At 34.6% G+C, this 19,071-nt stretch overlaps 2 protein-coding genes across 3 annotated transcripts; both read right to left on the reverse strand.

The window, feature by feature from the left end:
- Positions 1–2: 2 nt before the first annotated feature.
- Positions 3–3,975, reverse strand: LOC141711651 (uncharacterized). Its single transcript, XM_074514249.1, has 5 exons — positions 3,888–3,975; positions 3,165–3,269; positions 1,456–2,920; positions 783–937; positions 3–514 (listed from the first exon to the last, which is right to left on the reverse strand). The coding sequence occupies exons 2-5, from the start codon at positions 3,252–3,254 to the stop codon at positions 308–310; spliced, it is 1,917 nt and encodes a 638-aa protein (XP_074370350.1). The 5' UTR covers positions 3,255–3,269; positions 3,888–3,975; the 3' UTR covers positions 3–307.
- An 829-nt stretch (positions 3,976–4,804) lies between these two features.
- LOC141711652 (cold-responsive protein kinase 1-like) lies at positions 4,805–9,300 on the reverse strand. 2 transcript variants are annotated; one of them, XM_074514250.1, is made up of 8 exons: positions 9,143–9,300; positions 8,156–8,324; positions 7,776–7,891; positions 7,484–7,694; positions 7,161–7,401; positions 6,583–6,733; positions 5,623–5,989; positions 4,805–5,542 (listed from the first exon to the last, which is right to left on the reverse strand). In XM_074514250.1, the coding sequence occupies exons 2-7, from the start codon at positions 8,223–8,225 to the stop codon at positions 5,633–5,635; spliced, it is 1,146 nt and encodes a 381-aa protein (XP_074370351.1). In that variant the 5' UTR covers positions 8,226–8,324; positions 9,143–9,300; the 3' UTR covers positions 4,805–5,542; positions 5,623–5,632. The 2 variants fall into 2 exon arrangements, with proteins under 2 accessions (XP_074370351.1, XP_074370352.1); XM_074514251.1 differs by having other exon boundaries at positions 7,161–7,398; positions 9,143–9,298.
- Positions 9,301–19,071: the final 9,771 nt, after the last annotated feature.

Below are 19,071 nucleotides of genomic sequence, written 5' to 3' on the forward strand. Positions count from 1 at the left end.
CAAATTAAACGTCATTGTAGTTTTTGGAATAGAAAAAGTCTGAAAGGAAATCCTAACATTCTTTACTGGGAAAAATAATTAAATAAATACAATAAGATTAAAAAAAATGAACTTTCATTTCCTTGAACAAATAAACACTCAATAGCCCTGTACCGTCTTGGGAGCAAAAAATGTAGGAAAACCGTTAAATATCAAGAGGGGTCTCTACAGTGTTTGGGGCAAAAAAAAACTGTTTAAAATCAAGGGGTTCATCTCTGACATGCATCTGCAGTCACAGATATGGATTGCTAAGCATGAGCAAAAATACTTATAGAAGTTCCCAGTCAGAGTCACCTATATCTCTTGTTAGTGAATGTTCGTTTCCTGGTGTTTCCTCGATAATAGAGGGCAAGCGCAAACTACTATCTTTCTCATGCTGAACAGACTCCTTGTCGATGTCTCCATACAAAATTCCCAGTAGCTCGTACTCCTTCGATATCCTTTTCGTTTTAGTATATGCATCTTTGATCATTTGCTAGAGAATGGAAGGGCATGATTAGTCCGTTTATCATCTTACATATTTCACAAAAAAAGTTAAATGGGGAAACATATGAATATAATGAAGATGAACAATTATTGAAACATATATTGATATCATATACTTATTGATGTAATAATTGGACTTCCAAGCTATAATCATATGAATTCAGGCAGAAAATTAACTACTTTCAATCAGTATTCTCAGTTTTTCATGTCATGGATGGCGCCATGCCACTGTGTTTAAGGAGTAGAACAGTGAGTACCTTGTATGATCTGTGTCTTCTTGGCCTACAAGAGGTAACATGGAGAAACTTAGTGTCCACAATGACACCACTTCCATTAAGCTCTGTCTTTTCAAATAAATCAATGCTTTCCATTTTAGGATCTGGAATATCATTTTTTAACTCGTCTGCCTGTCCTGCAAAAGCTCAAAACATACTTGCCATTAGTCGAAAATGTCAAAGAAGAAGGATATGGAGCAAGTAATATCTGAGTATCTATACAGCTCCTATAGAGGAAGCCTTAGCTTCACCACAATGATAGCCCCATGTATTTTGATGCCACATTTCATAATTGAATGATTATAATATTTATGTTGTATCATACACACAGCTAAACTGAATATAAAATCTTTCCAACTACAATATGTTTCTTTATTAAAGGAAAAACAGAACGGCTGTGTACATTACTTATATAAATTTTTGCATTCTACATGCTCAGGAATATGTGTAAAGGCTAAAGCCATACAGCCAGTATAGGTTAATACCCACTTTTATTTTAGCAAGGTAAAAGACAACACTTTAATCATGTTTCTAGGTTATATCAATACAAAACATATAGACAAGGACAAGCTTACTCAAAACAAAACATATAGATAAGCTAATATTGCATTAGAAAAAATATAAAAAACTGATATTTGGAGTGGTAGAAGAGTACCTGGTGTTTCGGAAACGCTACTGTCTGGATCTGTGTGATCATAGGCAAAGTTTTCTGTCTCATATGGAATGGTATCAAACTCTGACTGATAATAAGAATTGTTAGAAAAGGAACTGGTAGAACAAAAAAGTGTCGGCTCTACTACTTGGCAACCACAGGAAAGGGAACTTTCCACATCAGATGATTGAGGAATGTCTAAAATTTTACAGTCACAATCGTCAAAAAAAGTATCACATGTTCTCTCTTTTACAGACGAACAAACCCTCACACTATCATCTTCAGCTGGTGAGACAGCCGTGTCAGTAATCTCATGGTTGTGATAGTCATCTTCAGTCACAACAACTAATGACGTTTCATCATTGATCCCAATAGAATGTGAGTCCTTAGACGAAGAATTCTCCTTAGCAACAAGTCCTTCAAAATCTGAGAAAGCCTCATCAATAATCTCATGGTTGTGATAGTCATCTTTAGTCACAACAACTAATGATGTTTCATCGTGGATCCTGATAGAATTCGAGTCCTTGAAAGAAGATATCTCCTTAGCAACAAGTCCTTCAAAATCCGGGCCGATATAGCCTTCTCTCGTTAAAGGAAAGAGAGCTTTTGTTACTTTCTTGTCCCCTTCAGTGGGTATAGGCATAGTCTGCTTCACATTGTTAGGTCTATGGTAAGGGGGCACATGATGAACTGAATCCTGCTTTGTAGATATTCGTTTCGAAGCTATATCTGCATACTTCTCTTCTACGAGGTTTAAGGGCTTGTTATAGTTCTGGGTTGCATGTATTTCATTCTGAGGAACTAAATCTGCATCACAATTAACAGGATTGGACAAAGCAGAGGGAAGAAACTTCTTATCAGTATCTACATGCTTCTCTCTTAGATCAGTTACAGACTTCTTATAGGTCTCTGTCACAAATTTTCCTCTCTGTGGAACTGTGCCCACATCATGATTCACTGGATTGGACAAAGCAGAAGGAAGTAATTTTGTATCAGTACCTACACACTTCTCTCTTAGATTAGTTACAGACTTTTTGTAGTTCTCCGTCACAAAATTTCTTTTCTGCGGAACTGTGCCTGCATCTTCATTCATTGGATTGGAGAAAGCAGAAGGAAGTAATTTTGTATCAGTGTCTACATACTTCTCTCTTAAATTAGTTACAGAATTCGTATACGTCTCTGTCACAAAATTTCCTTTCTGCGGAACTGTGCCTGCATCATTATTCACTGGATTGGACAAAGCAGAAGGACGTAATTTAGTATCAGTATCGACATACTCCTCTCTTAGATTAGTTACAGACTTCGTATAGGTCTCCGTGACATGTCCTTTTTGTGGAACTGTGCCTGCATCATGATTCACTGGATTGGACAAAGTAGGAGGAAGGAAGTCCTGAAAAACATTAGAACAAAACCCCTTTACAGTCTCTCCAAGTGTCTGTACTTGGTTTTCAACATATTTTAAAGTGTCCTGTAAAAGCAACAAGTTCAAATTATTATAAGAACGACCGCCTGTGAAAAATATTTTCTCAGAAGTTAGACAATATTAATATAACTATTTTTTCAGTGGCATGCCTACACAAGAAAAAAAACAAATATCGGCAAGATGGCAACAGTAAGGAGAAATCAGAGAAGTGAGATTTCTCGAAGCAACAGCATCATATATGAGAACAAAAGAAAGGTTAAATAGAAAAAGTATAGGGGAGTGATTATACCATGCTGAATTCATCAACCTCTTGGCACACAACATCAAACTTTTGGTGGATATTCCGAGTCCAAGCTTTATCCTTGACTTTACGATCCATTCAAGAACAGTGTAGCTGGAGTAATACAAAAAGGAATTACCCTTAACACAGGATGTTGATAATAAACTCTACACACAGTTTAATATAAAATTCCATAAGTGATTAACGTCAATAGTGATCGATTATTTGGAACCTATATTTACATAATAACTCCATTCCAATTTACAAATACAATTCGATTACTTACAATAAATCTTCTTATCCAAATTAAGATATAATCTATAACAAATTTGATCGAATTGTCGTAACCAATATACTGAAAAATTTAAGTCTCTAAGTAATCAGTAAACGCTTAAGTATCACAAAATACGATATCAGCACGAAACTAGCCATGGCTAATCCCTAAAGAAAGAGGAACATTAACAATATCTAGAAGCAACATAAAAGCTTAACAATTAACATAAACTAATTACAATGAAACATAAACAATTATGCATATTTTAAATATTAACACAAACAGAAAATTTTGCTACGTATTAGCATTACTATCGATCAAAAAGTACAAAATAATTAACTGAACTTCACAATTATCAACTACAATAAGCTAACATAGTTAAATAGATTACTTTTGCAAGTGTAGCTTAACCTTAAGTAGTAAAACAGAAAGTGACGAGAATGATGACGAAAGCTTACCGGAGATTAGTGATCGCCGGAGGTTTGTTGCCGGGAAATAAATTGAGTTTGTTGGGATATGAGAGGAGGGAATAATAAATAGGGTTTTAAGCTGGCGGTAAATATAATAGGGGTATTTATATTTTTATGGTTTTCGCGATGTGAATTGATTTGTGATTGTATAGGAATTAGAATTCGCGACAGTTTAGTATTTTAAACTTTTCGTGCAGGTTTCAAATAATTTATCCTACTGTTACGTTTTTTATTTAAGTCAGGTAATATTTTTAAGTATAAATAATAAATCTATGTAATTTAAATAAATAACGGATTTTCTGTGCGGGCACACAATAAGTATTGATATATCAAATTTTAATTAGTGTTACAATCATAAATGTTGATGGACCTCGCATATACAGCAATTTCACCAATAAAAACACTCCAAATTTATGATTGTTAATGCTTAATGTGTATTTATTGGCACTTATAGGATTCAATATTTATCCGTGATTTTAAAAATTAGACTTTTTAGAAAATATCCAAGACCAAAAATATTATATTTTAAAAAAATGGAAAAATATTTTTAATTTACAAAAAATACTATTTTTCAAATTATTTTTGTAAAAATACGATTTTCTGCAACTCGATTCAGCTAGATGCAATCTTCGAAGTGTTTCTTCAACTCCATGTAATCTCAAATTCAACCAAAAAAAACTCGATTGAATTAGTTGCATATATGATTGATTTTGGTTAATTTTAATTACACCGTACTTTTGCAAATATTTTCAGGAAATAGTAATATCGAAAAAATCCTTAAAAAATAGTGTTTATGATAATTTTTCTTAGTATAATCAATTTTTTTTTTATATTATATACACAACGGGCGTCTAGGTGGAACTCTCATTAATTTACAAATGCACAAAAAATATTTTGAACGCAAATTTTCTAAATTTTAATTTGTACATTGGAATTCAAGATAATTTGTATCTTAACAATCTCACATGAAACACTTGCAAATGCAAAGTTATCCATAAAAAGAATCATTCTTAAAGTAGTGGACAGCAACCACACTATAATCCATGTTTCTTGTCTAAAGAGTAATGGATTACTTGTAATATCATTTTTTTGGCATTTATAAAACCAAGTGTTCATCTCTGGTCCAGAACTTGGTACTATGTTTAGTTAGCAGCTCTCGAAAAATCTAAACATGTCAGGGAGGAGAGTTTAATCAGAATCATATATCTTTTTAACATCTGGCATCTCTCGTGCCAATTGTCTGCGATACCGCCCAGCCGTGGGTAGTTCTTCTAGTGCCATCATCTAGCCATGGACCAGATTCACAATGCAATGCTGCCTGCATTCTTTTAGAAAACTTCGCATCTTCTTTTGTGGGTATATTGGATTACATTTCTCGCGTGCTGACGTGAATCTTCATAGATGATCAATATGGTTGCACCCTCCACGAAGTTTGGACGTTGATCTTTATATCAAGCTGATTCTGTCAATGCTGATCACAGGGTTCTACACCTGTACTGATTAGCTATTAGATTTGTGCAGATTCCCTAACTTACAAATTTTCTTCGTCAGTACAACCTTTGTCTGTCATGAAATTGTCTGTCAAACGCATGAATTGTTCTCTCACATCACAAAACGCATGAAAATGTCTGTCAGGCACAAAACTGAAAATAAACAAAAATAAGAAGGTATGCGTATAATATAAAACGAAAGAAGCAATAACAGACATGTAAAAGATATTTACCACATCACAATCAAGGACTTCGGTTATATATCGATGAAAAAGTCATAGTCCCATGTGTCATAGTTGTGTCACCTGTAGAATTATCTTGCTTTCCCAAGCCAGAAGAGGAGGCATCTGATGTGTTTTTACTTTCGAAATATTCGGAGACCAGGCCAGGTTGTGATATCTTCATCTCATCTACACCAATCTCACCTCGTAACATCTTTACAACAGTAGACATGGATGGTCGTAGCTTTGGCATTTGTTGGGTGCAAAGAAATGAAATTTTCACAAATTTACAAGCCTCATCCAGGTCAAAGTCCTGATCCCCTTCCAATGATACATCCATCAATTCTTTTAACTTGTTATTACTGTATAGCACCCACGCCTAAATGAAGAAAAGGCATATGTTATGTGTAGATTTTAGCTTTAAGGAAAAGAACTTATACAGAGATAAAGGTAAGTTCCTTTAAAAACCTGGCCAATAAATTAGAACATATAATTGACATATGTTATATCACTTGGTGCTTAACATTCTCCAAAAAAATGAGACACACTAGCACGCTGCAAATGAATATCGATGACCATATACATCACGGTTTTATAATCTAATTAGAATCACAACCTACTAACTTTAAAAATAACAAGAAATTATGAAGGAAACTGCAATCTGTACACATAAGAGTATAACAACAAAAGTTACTCTTCGTGCACCCGAAAATTTGTCAAGTGAAGGGCCTTAAATAAGTTGCACTAGGAGAAGTCATCACGTTCCAGTATACTTCTGGGTTATAGAAGCTATGTTGCAGTGAGTAGCTTTCACAATCAAAAAAGATTCTAAATTCTATGTATCTTTCATTATCTGAGCTAAAGCTTAAGAGGGCCGACTCCTACTATAATAAGCATTTATGTTAACATACAAGTCAACACTGACATTCAGCTAAATCAAAGAAGGAGATTATTAAATAAATTTTTGCTTACCTTTTCAAGAAGATACTTCTCTTCAGCAGGTAACCGATCATTCTTGTTGCATCGTCCACAGACAATCTCCAAGAGGAGAACGCCAAAACTATAAATATCTGCTTTTCTCGTTAATTGGCCTCGTAATGCATACTCTGGGGCCAGATAACCTCTACAACAATCACAATTTTTTCAATTAAACAGAATATCAAAGAACAAAAATTGAAAACTCTGTAAACTCTGCAGCTTAGTAAGTGTCAAGCAGTATTGATCTTAGTTCTAAGATAAGTCCACTGCTTAGCAGGGGATTGGGTGCTTTATGCAGGAAATAAGACATAAAGATAGTAAAATAAAAATATTAGGAACAGTCATGTCCTGAAAAAGGTCTTTTCGTACACCAGTTTTTTTTTTGTAAAATGCTTGAATTCAACAAGAACCGCAAGACCTTTTCCATTTCTGTTTAAGGTGAAAAATGATAGGTTACTGTCACACTGCTGTAAGTTATATCCAATGCATTTGTTTTATTATATACAAAATAGAATTATAACCGAAACCAATTCGACGGTTAAAAATTACTGAATAAGCAGTGATGAACTTACAAAGTCCCTGCAACACGAGTACTGATATGAGTAAGGTGTGGTGGGAAAAGTTTCGCAAGGCCAAAATCTGAAATCTTTGCAGTGAGATCTTTGTCTAGGAGAACATTGCTTGCTTTAATATCGCGGTGAACAACATGAGGCTGGATTTCCTCATGAAGGAATGCTAAACCCAGTGCAACCCCTATGCAAATCTTGGTCCTAATTTTCCAGCTGAACTTAATGTTAGATCTCACACCACCTGCTTTGAAAGTCACCGAAACACATTAGTACATTGAATGTACTAAACCTGCAGACTAAAACTCCAAAGCCATAAGGTGAACTACCTAATAAAGTTTGAGCAAGGCTATTATTTTCAAGGTAACCATAAACTACAATTCTATGACCTCCTTCCACACAACAACCACATAATGAAACTAGGTTTTCATGCTGTATGGCTGAGATAGTATTTATCTCCGTCAAGAACTCCCGCACACCCTGACTTGACTCCACTGAAAGAACTTTTAAAGCCACCAAAGTACCATCCTTTAGTTTCCCCTGGAATATTTGATAGTTTGTTAATACATGACAGTGATGAAATCACTAAAATAAATTTTATAAAAATCAATACAAACTTACCTTGTAAACAGATCCAAAGCCTCCCCTCCCAATTTTATTGACCACACTAAAGTCATTAGAGGCAATTTGAAGCTCCTTATAAGAGTACAATCTGATGTTCTGAATACTTGAAATCTCTGTATCATTTGAAAAATTAATCAGATTCTTTACGTATAGGGATTCAAGTGTAGATAGGGATGGTACGGTATCTGATATACAAGTCAACGTGCATTGGTATGCAAAAGAAAAACCTCTATTTTTCTTTGCTGCCTTGATATAACAGAATGATATAGAAGTCAACATTCGCTACAATGTTTAACCTTTTCTTTTGATCCATTACACCTTGAGGAAAATCAATTTACAATTAGAAAAATCTGATAAGCTAAAGTTGAATCAATTACCTTCCTCAATGTCTATGGTTCTCGTAGTTGGTGATTCTGCCTTTCGACCAAAACAAGTAAACCAAGCCATTACACAAGTGGTTTATGATCGATGATATCTCAAAAACGTGAGGCACCCCTTTTGTCAAATTGAACCAAGCAGACCCTTTACTAAGAGAACCAAAATTTTCTGCAGTTGTAATTATATCCATTAGCAAACTGCACAATTATAAGTGACTGAACACAACAAGAATGATAAGTAAAAAAATTAAGTTTTCCTAGTCCATCTCTGTGGCTACAGTCACTTTTTTTTTCTTGTAGCAAAAATTTAAGAATGATTCTGCAATACAATAGTACATTGTGTTTAATTGCTTCATAAACATATAGTCCTTCATTAGTTTGGCTTATTGGAACATAAAACATCGTAGTACAACAAAGAAATTTAAGTACTACAGGGAAACCTATTTATAATGTGAGAGCTGTCCAAAATTTTCTTCAAAAATACCAACCAAATTATACGAAAACTTCAAGACTGTATCCTGATAATGAAGCATCTAAATTATACCCAATTTCTATTCTATCTATATGGTACACCATGTTCAATATCCAAACTTTAGAATCTAAACTTCATATCCAACCAATATTTCCAGTAGTAGAGTCTAGAGGTGTTAATGTTGACATTGCTAAGGACAGAACCCGATCATCATATTCAACATAAACCAAATCCTAAAAAATAACATACAAAAAGCTTAATTAACCTGAGGGGCTGAGTAATGACAGGGGTTATCTAAAAACAATACTTCCTCTAAATTTGTAGAGTACATAATCATTTACATCAACTTTCAAGAATGACATAGAATAATACTACTATAAATTTAACGCCTACCCGAAACTCGAAATTGACACCCCCTAACCAACATCTTGAATTCAAGCATGAAAACATCAAGACAAAAAGTGAAGACAAAAGAAATGTAAAATTAACAAAAGGCATGTTTAAAAGATGCTCACCTCGAAAAATCTCTGAAATGTCAAAAGAGAGCAAGATTGTGGGGATGTAATGGAACAGAACAGGAAGGAAAGTGATGAAGTTGACCCAAAGTATGGAGTAATGGTGGGTAGATAAAGAAGAGCCTTGGACACAATATTACTAGCTTAATGTGCAGACTTTTCTTTGGTTTTGACTTTGACAACTTTGTTCAGGATCTACATAATCAAATTTTGATGGCTTGTTTTTTTCTTTTTTAGGAAAAAGTTAATTATTGCACGCAGTTTGTTACTCCCTCCGTCCCTTTATATATTTTTTATATTGATTTTAGACATTATTTATATTAAGTGATTGATTATTAATTTATGTTTAATCTATAAGATTAAATATAATTAGGAGTGATTTTATTGGACACTATTAAATATTTTAATATAATAAAATTTTTATATTTAATACTATTACGAAATTAGAAATATTAACAATCAAAAATTTGTATCATCAAACGTGTGCAGCACAAATAGTACGCATTTTTAGCAACGGAGGAGGGAGTACAAGTTTTTACATAACTGGGTCCACTTATTTACCTTTTTCTTACGAGGTGCTACATTTTTGTCCGTGTCATTTTGTTTTTACTAATCGGTGTTGGATACTTGGATCATATTTGCACGCATAGTAATTCAAAATGAGTTGAATTTAAACTGGTGTGAAGGTGGAACTTGGAACCGAACAATTCTACGATTTGGTTCAAATACGTTTATCGGTGAAATACTCGCTTCGCTACAAAAAGACAAAACTACAGTTATTTTGGATGAGAGATATATTTTTTTATATTTAAACCTAGATTTATTTAATATTTCAGCAAAGCCGGCTTAAATGAATTTATTCTTTTTAAAGTCCTATTGCTGTTTATATATGTCTTACGTCTAAGACCGTGTCCAATAAACTAGTTAAATGAAACATTCAATTTAAAATATAAGTAATTTGATATAAATATTACTTCAAAACACTAGTTATTCATTTCTTGAAAGTTTGTCCTGTTGCTCTTCACCCTTATTATTTTTGAGGAACTCTAACTCATCTTTTATTTTACTTTTTAATTGATTATACACGCATATATTAGGAGTTCATAATATATCAAAAATAGAATTCTTGACCTTCCGTAATAGGTATAAGAGCTCAAATACTGCATCAATACCTTTATTGGCACATTAATCATTTATAAGAATAAAATATTTAGTATCCTCCATTTTTAATCCTCTTTTTACTACATATTTTAAAATAAAATTAATAATATAATAATGATAAAGATAACGTATAAAGAGTATTATTGGTGTTGTCAATCCTTATAATATATGTCAACAAAATGTTAATATTTGTACCCTTGCGAAGTTCAGGAGTTCGATCATTGTGCATGTATTATTAATTAACAAAAAAAACTAATAATATTATAAACCTAGTTATTTATAATATTTATGAGGAATTTAATAAGAGTCTACGCTATAAGAGCAAATACAACGGTCCCCTCAAATGTTATCCTAACTTCAAATTTAAGGTCCAGATGCCCTCATTTTTAAAACATCACTATATATGTCCTCTCTCATTTTTTGATAAAAAGTATTTTTAAAAAGTATTTTTCAAGTTTTTTACACATTTATCTCCTCTCATCCTTTGATTTTCCTCTAACCATAATTCAAATATATTATTATTTTAATAATAATACATAGATATAATCTATGTTTTGAAGTTGATGTACAACAACAATATCCTAAATCACTAGAATATTATATTTTATTATATTTATAAGATATTTAATAGGACATTGTTGAATTTACTAGGATTTGAGTGTCCTGGGAGATGTCTTAAAAATATTACTCTCTACATTAGTTGTTTTATTTGACTTTTGTATATAATTTAAGGTTACTTGACCGCATATTTTCGTTAATTATTTTTAAAATTTTTGTTTTGTAAATAAAGTTTTAAGAATTAAATTTTTATTCACAAAAATATAATTTAAAAATTAATCGAAGGAGGTATACAGTCAAGTCATCTTAAAATACGCGTAAAAGTCAAATGTTATAACTAATTTGGGATAAAGGAAATGTAAAATATGATGTTCTACTAATTTAGGACAATATTCTCCTGCATGCATTCTAAATTTCCAACAATAATAAGTTATAATTGTGTCTTATTATTAAAATAATATCATATTTTAATTATATTTAGAGGAAATGAAAAAATTAGAGAAAAAAACATGTGTAAAAAAAAAGAGAAAAATGTTTTTTTTATTAAAATGAGACATATCTATTGAAAATTTAAAAATAACACCTAAACGAGGATTACGAAGTCAACCTAAATGCTTGTTTGACAAGTGACAACGCATGTCACATTTCAAGCCAAGTTGGAACCAGGTCGTAAACTAGGGGCAAGCAGGCACTATATCCGGGTTTTAAACATCATTGACATCCATCAGTATTAACTTATAATTAAATTATTCATTTAATAATTTAGCTAATACAAAAATTGAAGGGTACTCTTTTGATTTTGATTTTATTTTTATAATAAAATAATTGCATTTTTTTAACTTACAAACGATATCCTAATACTTATGTATTATAGTTAAACATAAAATTTTAGAGAATCATGTATGTTATGAAAATTGGTCGTTTATTCAAAAATCAGCAATAAACCATTTGACAAGTAATTCATTTAATTGGTTCCGATTTCTGAAACCCATAACCACGGGTATCTTACATAAATGTTAAAAATATAATGACAGAATGGACAAAAGTCAATGGGGATAGTGGTGTAAGGAGTGTTGTAAAGTTCGGAAATCGGCATTGTGTTGGGTTTTAAGCCTAAAACCAATTTTTTTAGCTTTCACTCTTTATCCCATGTTGATAAGAAAAAAGGGACAACTACCTTTATCCCCTATAAATAACCCTCATCCCCTTCATTTCTAATTACACCTTTCTTTTTCTTTCTTCTTTTATATAACCGCTCGATAGTCCATCTAGTAGAAGAATGGGCTTAGCTTTCTTTCGGGAAGTGTCGAGACAGAAGGTCCTCGTGCCTAAACTATTCCTTAGGATATTTGGGTCGGTTGCAGTCATCGGAGGTGGTCCCGCTGCAGCAGGAGGAGACCCGCTGCACTGTCCGGGATTAATAGGAAAAGAAGGAAAGGTTGTTGGAAAATAGTGATAGGGGGAGATTTTGAGAGAAACATTTCAGTGAATGAGGGATATATATATATAATAGATATGCTAGTAGACTGAATTCGAGTATAGAATTCAGGCTCGCATATATCCGGATATTGTAATATCTGTTTATCTAGTGAAGTTGTTTTGGATTTAGACTTGTCGAATCACGTTAAAATATATTGTCTTTTTTCCTATATTGTTGGTTTGTTGTTTCCATTATTATCATAATATTTGGGGGTCTGAGTACACGAGTTTACAAACACGCTTTCGTAGATGCTGAGAATTGGGACAGATTCGCAACAAATTGTTCGGTAGAGACACATTCAAGTGATTAATCATATTGATTTACCAGAAGCAACTTAATTATTAAATAATGATATATAATTTTCATTAAACTTCCATAAGATTTACAAAAATAATATCATGTATTTAGTAATTACATAAGTTTATATTTGATATTTAAGTGGTTTATACGTATTTTTTTGATATTGGGTTTATTCATAATAATTATTACTCACTATTTAGTAATTACATAGCAAATCAACTATAAGAGATCCAGAATGAATATACTGATCGAGTAAATTTTTTGGAAAAATAAGATTAATTAACTGAATGAATTTATTTAAATATTAAAGATTAGAATTTAGTTACATATGATAGTCAATATATTATTATTAAATATTAATTATTAGTTTTAATTTCAATTCTTTTAAATATAACTATTTTTTTATTAATTTTAACCCCCTTAACCGAATTATTGGATTCTTGGCCAATTTGGCCGAATTTTGACGGAATTTTAAAAAAAAAAACATATTTTGAACCGATTTTCGATTAATCGAGACGAGATCCGTCCAAATTCTGATTAATCGGTTAATCGGCCGATTTTTAGAACAATGGGTGTAAGGAATAATATTTATAAACATAAATTTTGAAGTTTTGGGCATGCATTTGTTTTAATATTTTATTATTGTTTTCATATGTAATACATTGTTATGATTGTTTAAAGTGCTAAAATTATAAGTTATAAAATTTTAATAGTTGAGTAACGTTTGAATAGTAGAATAACATAGCATATGTGAATACTAAAATTATACAAATATCACTCATAAATCAAGAATAAAAAATAACAACACCTTAAAAAATCTAATCTTAAAAGATGTAACGCGAATAAATATTCCAATGATAAATTTTGTTAACTATTCAATCTGGTTCAATTATTTAAATAAGTAACTGTGGACCTGAACTAGAAGCCCACGAGAAATACTTCGTTTGGTTCTTTAGCCCAATAAAACTTTGCATTCACGTAATTATGCGCAACTTTATCCCAGACAAAACTACACCAACACGCCAAAGGTTCCAAACATGTACAATTGTAAACCAGATATTATGAATAGAAAGCCCCCAAGTCGGATGATTTTTTTTTATTTGTCGGAAAGTCGGATGAAATTTTAAAAAAAGGGTTTGCAAGTTCAAACTTTCCCAAGTTTCCAATGAAAGGAACACATCTTGGGTGTCAAAGGCCCCAATTTTTATATTTAAATATGTGCCGTTAGGAATGAGTAAATTGAATCAAAATCGGAAAATTAAATCGAAATCGTAAAAAATTGAATCATTAAAAACCTCACCAATCTATCGATATTATATTAAAATAGACGAAACATTAAAAGTTTGGTAGGCGGTCTGTCGGTAACTGCTGAAATTACTTAATTAACCTTATCTAATTATTTTAATTCTAATTATTGGGTCGATCAATTCTAATTCTAATTAATATCGAAGTCAACTTCCTCTGTTTTTTTACCAATTTTATTTTATATCGAATTCTATATCATTATAATTTATATTAAATTCAACTTCTTCTACCAATTTATAGTTTAATATTTTTTAAGGTCCCAACATAATAAAGACATTATATTTTTACTCTCAATAAAATAATAATTTTGTCATAATAATATTTCTCCTACCAATGCTATCACTTTAAATAAGTTTAAATGTTCTAAAAAGTTTTGAACATATACCCCTACTAATATAATGCCTACTAATATAATTATCATAAAGTCATATCATTTAAAATTTTAAATGAATAAAATTATGAATTAAATTCAAAATATTTTTTTTAAAATTATATAATATTAGAAAAATCTTGTGATCCGTGCATCGTACGGGTTTTAAACTAGTTAATAATAAATCGAATAAGAACTGAACCGAGTATATGGTTGTGGTTTGGTTTTGATTATTTTAATACCGAATATAAAACGAACCGAATAAATTAATCATATTTTAATAAATATATATTAATATAATTAAGTATAAATAATAAATAATAATGATAATAATCATTCGTAGTCATGCTGTTGCTAGTATTTCGTTTGCTATGACAGTTCACACTTATGCTCGTGTCGTGAGAGGAGAGAGTAATATTCATTTAAAGAAGATTAATAATAATCTTATAAATATATCATTTGTTTTTCTAAATATCTTGTATCTCCGGTTTTTAATTTAATCTTAAATTTATATGTTGACGGAGGAATCTGGTAACAACAAAGATTGAGGTTTCTCGCCGGAATTAAGATCTGTGACGGTGGTTTTTTGCCGGAAACTTAAGCGGTGTGTGGTTGATTGTGGTTGTTTTAGGCTGAGATTGATCAGATTAAGTGGTGGCTCTCTTATCAGCTCTCAACTTCTTAGCCTCTCAATGTACTTACGTACCCTTTATATAGGGATCAAGCCTGACGTAGTTCTCGCAGAACAAGAAGTCTGATGAGTTTAGACTTACTATTCCTAAGTCCAGTAGAAGCCCATCCAATATCCGTCTTCCGCTAGCTTTAGGAATGTCCAACTATGAGGCCCAACCGCGAAGGCCCAAGGCTCGTCCGTAATCGCAGGACTTCACGGATAGTGCATCTCCCTGCGCAAGGATAACACTCCGCTACAGCTATCTCCCTTGATTTACGAACGCAGGTATAGCCACGGTTCACCCCAAGTGCCAGACGCGTCCTTGTCCCCCGAATGAGGATAACCCACCAGATAGCAGGACAGGTGATCCCAAGCTCTTGGGTGCAAAGTGCAGGATGACTCCAAAATTCTCCAACGAGGACACCCGTTGAATACAAGAACAGAGCTCCCAAACCACACACCAAAGTTGACCCCGCATCCCCAACGAGGACACCCGTTTAATACAGGAGGAGGCCTTCAATCATCAGGCATACCCCTGGAGGCCTTCTAGCTTTTCACGGACATCCCCCTCCTTGACCGTCTCAAGGAGGGAATTCTTCATAGAGTACCTGCAACAAATACATTAGTAAAAATAACCTCCATCGCTCCTCTCCAAGCAAGCTTTTTCCTGAAGTCACCATTAAGAACACATAAAACAAACACAGGACGCGTCCTAGAACATAGGGCGCGTCCTAACCCTCATTATACTTACACCGTCCCCTCTAAACCATCATGCACAACATTTCACTTCCTATGACGCGTCATGGTTAAAGTAGGCGCGTCCTACAGCGTCCATCGCCATAAAATCTCATCGGCCAAGCACTTTCATAAACATCGACGCGTCCATATTTCCCGGGCGCGTCCTTTCTTGACCATGCACTCATCTTGCCTCGTAACATATCCCTCCCAAAACAGGCGCGTCCTCTTTAGCTGGACGCGTCCTAGTCCTCTTCAATGTAACACCGAGTTTGACTTGTAATCAGCCCGTGTTTGACCCAAGTCAATCCAGTGCCAAATTTTGGGCATAATAACTACCCCCAAATTCCATTTGCAGTTGAAAACAAAATTGAAATTTCTTTCCAAAAAAGCGAAATTTGGCTCACAGGACGCGTCATTGACAGAGGACGCGCCTTGCCTTCACTCCATATCCGTGGTGTACAGCTGTCGCCCACGTAAGCCGACTATCCTCTATAAATATCTTCCTCCAACCCACAATTGCACCTTACTCTTTTTCTCTCCGGAAACCACCATTACCGCCGCTCTCAAGCGTTTGGCTCAAAATCCCGACGATTTAACCTCCCATTACTTGATTTCTCTTGCTCAATCAACTCCCCAACTCAAAAGGTACACAAATCTACTCTTATTTCTTTATTTAGCCAAGTACATTAGTTTTAATGAGCAAGAAACTGTTCGCATGCTTCATGTTCATATCAACTGCCCTTCATATTCTTTTGTATGTATATGTGTATGTATATGCGAATATACCATATTTAGCTTCCCCCATGTTTCAATTGCATGTTTCTAAGATTTCATTGTATTTCCCCCAAATTGCTAACAGTCGATTAACATTCTACAACATTGTAACCACGTAGGACGCGTCTACCTGTAAATGCGCGTCTTATTTCCTTTGTTTAAGGCATATGTTTAAGCCGTTTTACCTAAAGGTCGCATAGGAACAACAATTTACTAGGACGCGTCTAACTAATGCATTCCACACGTTAGGTTCCTAGGACGCGTCCTATAATGTCTCTAGTAGCTTCATCATAATTCATTCATTTTCCTTCTCTTCCCTTTTTTTTCCTGACGCGTCCTCAAATGTTTATTCCTTCTTTTGCAGCTGGAGGACGCGTCATATTCTTCCCCTTTCCATCCATTCAAGGTTCTCAATAAACGCCTTGGTATCTACTCCCCACACTTAATCACTTTCAAACCCGATTTTCCCGAAATTCACAGGACGAGTTCCTTCCTTAGAGCAGAAAGACATGTCTTTGGTTCCCTTAAATCAAGAAGCTCTATAATGTCTGATTTCAGCTCTGGCTCCATGGATCATGTCCCCATAAGTTCTAGAATGAAAAAGAAGGGAGTTAAAAGGCAAAGAACTTCAGTTCTCCATACAAGGGCCGCCATCGAAGATTGGACGGACGATGAGATTGTTCCTGCTACAGGCCAAAAGCCACGAGGGACAGCTGTTTCAGACGAGGACACGTCCTACTCTCAGGACGCGTCAGCTTCCCAAGGCGCGGCTCCTTCTCAGGACGCGTCACCTCTCAGCATAAGTGAATTCGAAAGGAGGGTTCCTGACCCCGAGACATATCCTGTTTCTCCTCAGAAATCTGATTCTCCCCTGGAACATTGGGAACCTTCAGATGTTGAAGTGGATTGTGACTGGGCCAGGCTTGGCGCCCTAACTGAGACAGAGAAAAATGCCAAAAGGAAGAAAGAAGGTAAGCTAGCATGTGTTGCCCTTGACTCGACTGCGACTGACTGGGAAATCCAATGGCATATGAAATACTATGACATGGAGGGCATCTGGGCGCGCCCTCTTCGAACCATGAGGCCGCACATCTTCAACGTTGAGAACCAAAGGATCCCAAGAATGGTGCTTACTCCAAAGTTAATTTCCTTGGGTGTGGGCGCGCCCTTACACCCCTACAGTAAGAAAATTTTGAAATGGTACGACATGGCTCCAGTCCAACTATCACCAAATTCATACAAGCTAGCCTGGGCTCTGTTCATTATGTACCATAACCTGAGATTGGGCGCGCCCTCGATGAAAGAATTTAGCTTCTTCTACAGCATCAGGAAATCAATTCCCGGGTACCACTTCCTGGTTGTCAATAAATGGTTGAACAACAAAGGATTTAATGAAGGTAAAATCAGCCATGAACGGGACTGGAAGGAGCCATTTTTCTACATTTATGATGTCAAAAGGACGCGTGTTCGCTTCAACTTGGAACCAAGTAAGTTCAATGTTTTGGACGCGTCCTCTCTATCAGGGCGCGCCTTTTCTTTTATAACCTTCTCTTTTTCCTTGTTGTAACATATTCTCCCTTCTCTAGACAAAAGAACTCAGAAAGAGCTAACAAGAAAGAAGAAGAAGAGAACAGAGAAGGTTTTACAGTATGCTGAGAAACATTTCAACCTCAAGGACATGATTACCGAAGGGAATTTGAAAAAAATAGGAGCTTTGTCCCCACGGGTGGGTTCACTCTGTAAATTTCGAGATTTCCATAATGGGAAACCAATCCTCACCGCTTCCGAAAAATCCAAAGGGCTCCAAGCCACAGAAATTATTCAGCCAGACGTTAACAAAAAGGTGGATTTAGAGCAAGGTAAGAAATTATAATACTTAAGACGCGTCACGGCTTTAGGACGCGTCATATTCATGCTCACCTTTGTCCTTTAATTTTAGCCTGATTTATAAACGTTACTTCACATATGCGCTATCACCTTGGGCGCACCCTACCCCCCGGGCGCGTCTCTTTATAAAACTCTCTGATTGCTGTTATTTGTGCCTTTACAAAAAGCGTCTTAGGTAAGACGCGTCACTTCTTTAGGACGTGTCATTCTCACACTCATTTATACATCTTTGCATTCGTCTATATCTGCCATGCATGTAGAATTTTATATCATGATATGGGCGCGCCTTGTTCCTAGGATGCGTCTTCTTGTACTTAACTAATACCTTTTCATATTTATATCGCAGATATGGCCTCTCTTCCCAAAGGATTCGCAAATGGGGCTTCCAAAAAGCTAAGGGCCAAAAAACAGGCCCCTACAAAGGTTGATCCAAAGGCAAAAACCCCCCCTCCTGTTGCAACTCCTTCTCCTCCACCCAAGATAATTGACACCACTGTGCTAGACATTCCCGAAAGGGTGGAGGACGCGCCCTCCAAACGCCAAAAGGTAGTGCCAGATGATCAATCCTTCGTGCTTCGATATTTGGGCGCGTCCTCGGTTGGGGATTTCACAGAGGATGAAGTTAGAGGTTGGACCTTCAGAACAGAGCAGCAAACAGAGGAGGCCATGGTGAGGGCTGCAGC

Source organism: Apium graveolens, chromosome 3, assembly GCF_009905375.1.
Source record: "Apium graveolens cultivar Ventura chromosome 3, ASM990537v1, whole genome shotgun sequence".
Taxonomy (NCBI): Eukaryota; Viridiplantae; Streptophyta; class Magnoliopsida; order Apiales; family Apiaceae; genus Apium; species Apium graveolens.

What these genes read in the sequence shown, in the direction of transcription:
- LOC141711651 (XM_074514249.1), bottom strand. Translation starts at nt 3,254, where the DNA reads ATGGATCGTAAAGTCAAGGATAAAGCTTGGACTCGGAATATCCACCAA. An exon ending in TAGCGTTTCCGAAACACCAG is followed by an intron (nt 938 to 1,455) that starts GTACTCTTCTAC and finishes GAGCTTTTGCAG; the next exon opens with GACAGGCAGACGAGTTAAAA. An exon ending in GAAGACACAGATCATACAAG is followed by an intron (nt 515 to 782) that starts GTACTCACTGTT and finishes TCCATTCTCTAG; the next exon opens with CAAATGATCAAAGATGCATA.
- LOC141711652 (XM_074514250.1), bottom strand. Translation starts at nt 8,225, where the DNA reads ATGGCTTGGTTTACTTGTTTTGGTCGAAAGGCAGAATCACCAACTACG. An exon ending in AACCATAGACATTGAGGAAG is followed by an intron (nt 7,892 to 8,155) that starts GTAATTGATTCA and finishes CAAATGATACAG; the next exon opens with AGATTTCAAGTATTCAGAAC. An exon ending in AGAAGTATCTTCTTGAAAAG is followed by an intron (nt 5,990 to 6,582) that starts GTAAGCAAAAAT and finishes TTCTTCATTTAG; the next exon opens with GCGTGGGTGCTATACAGTAA.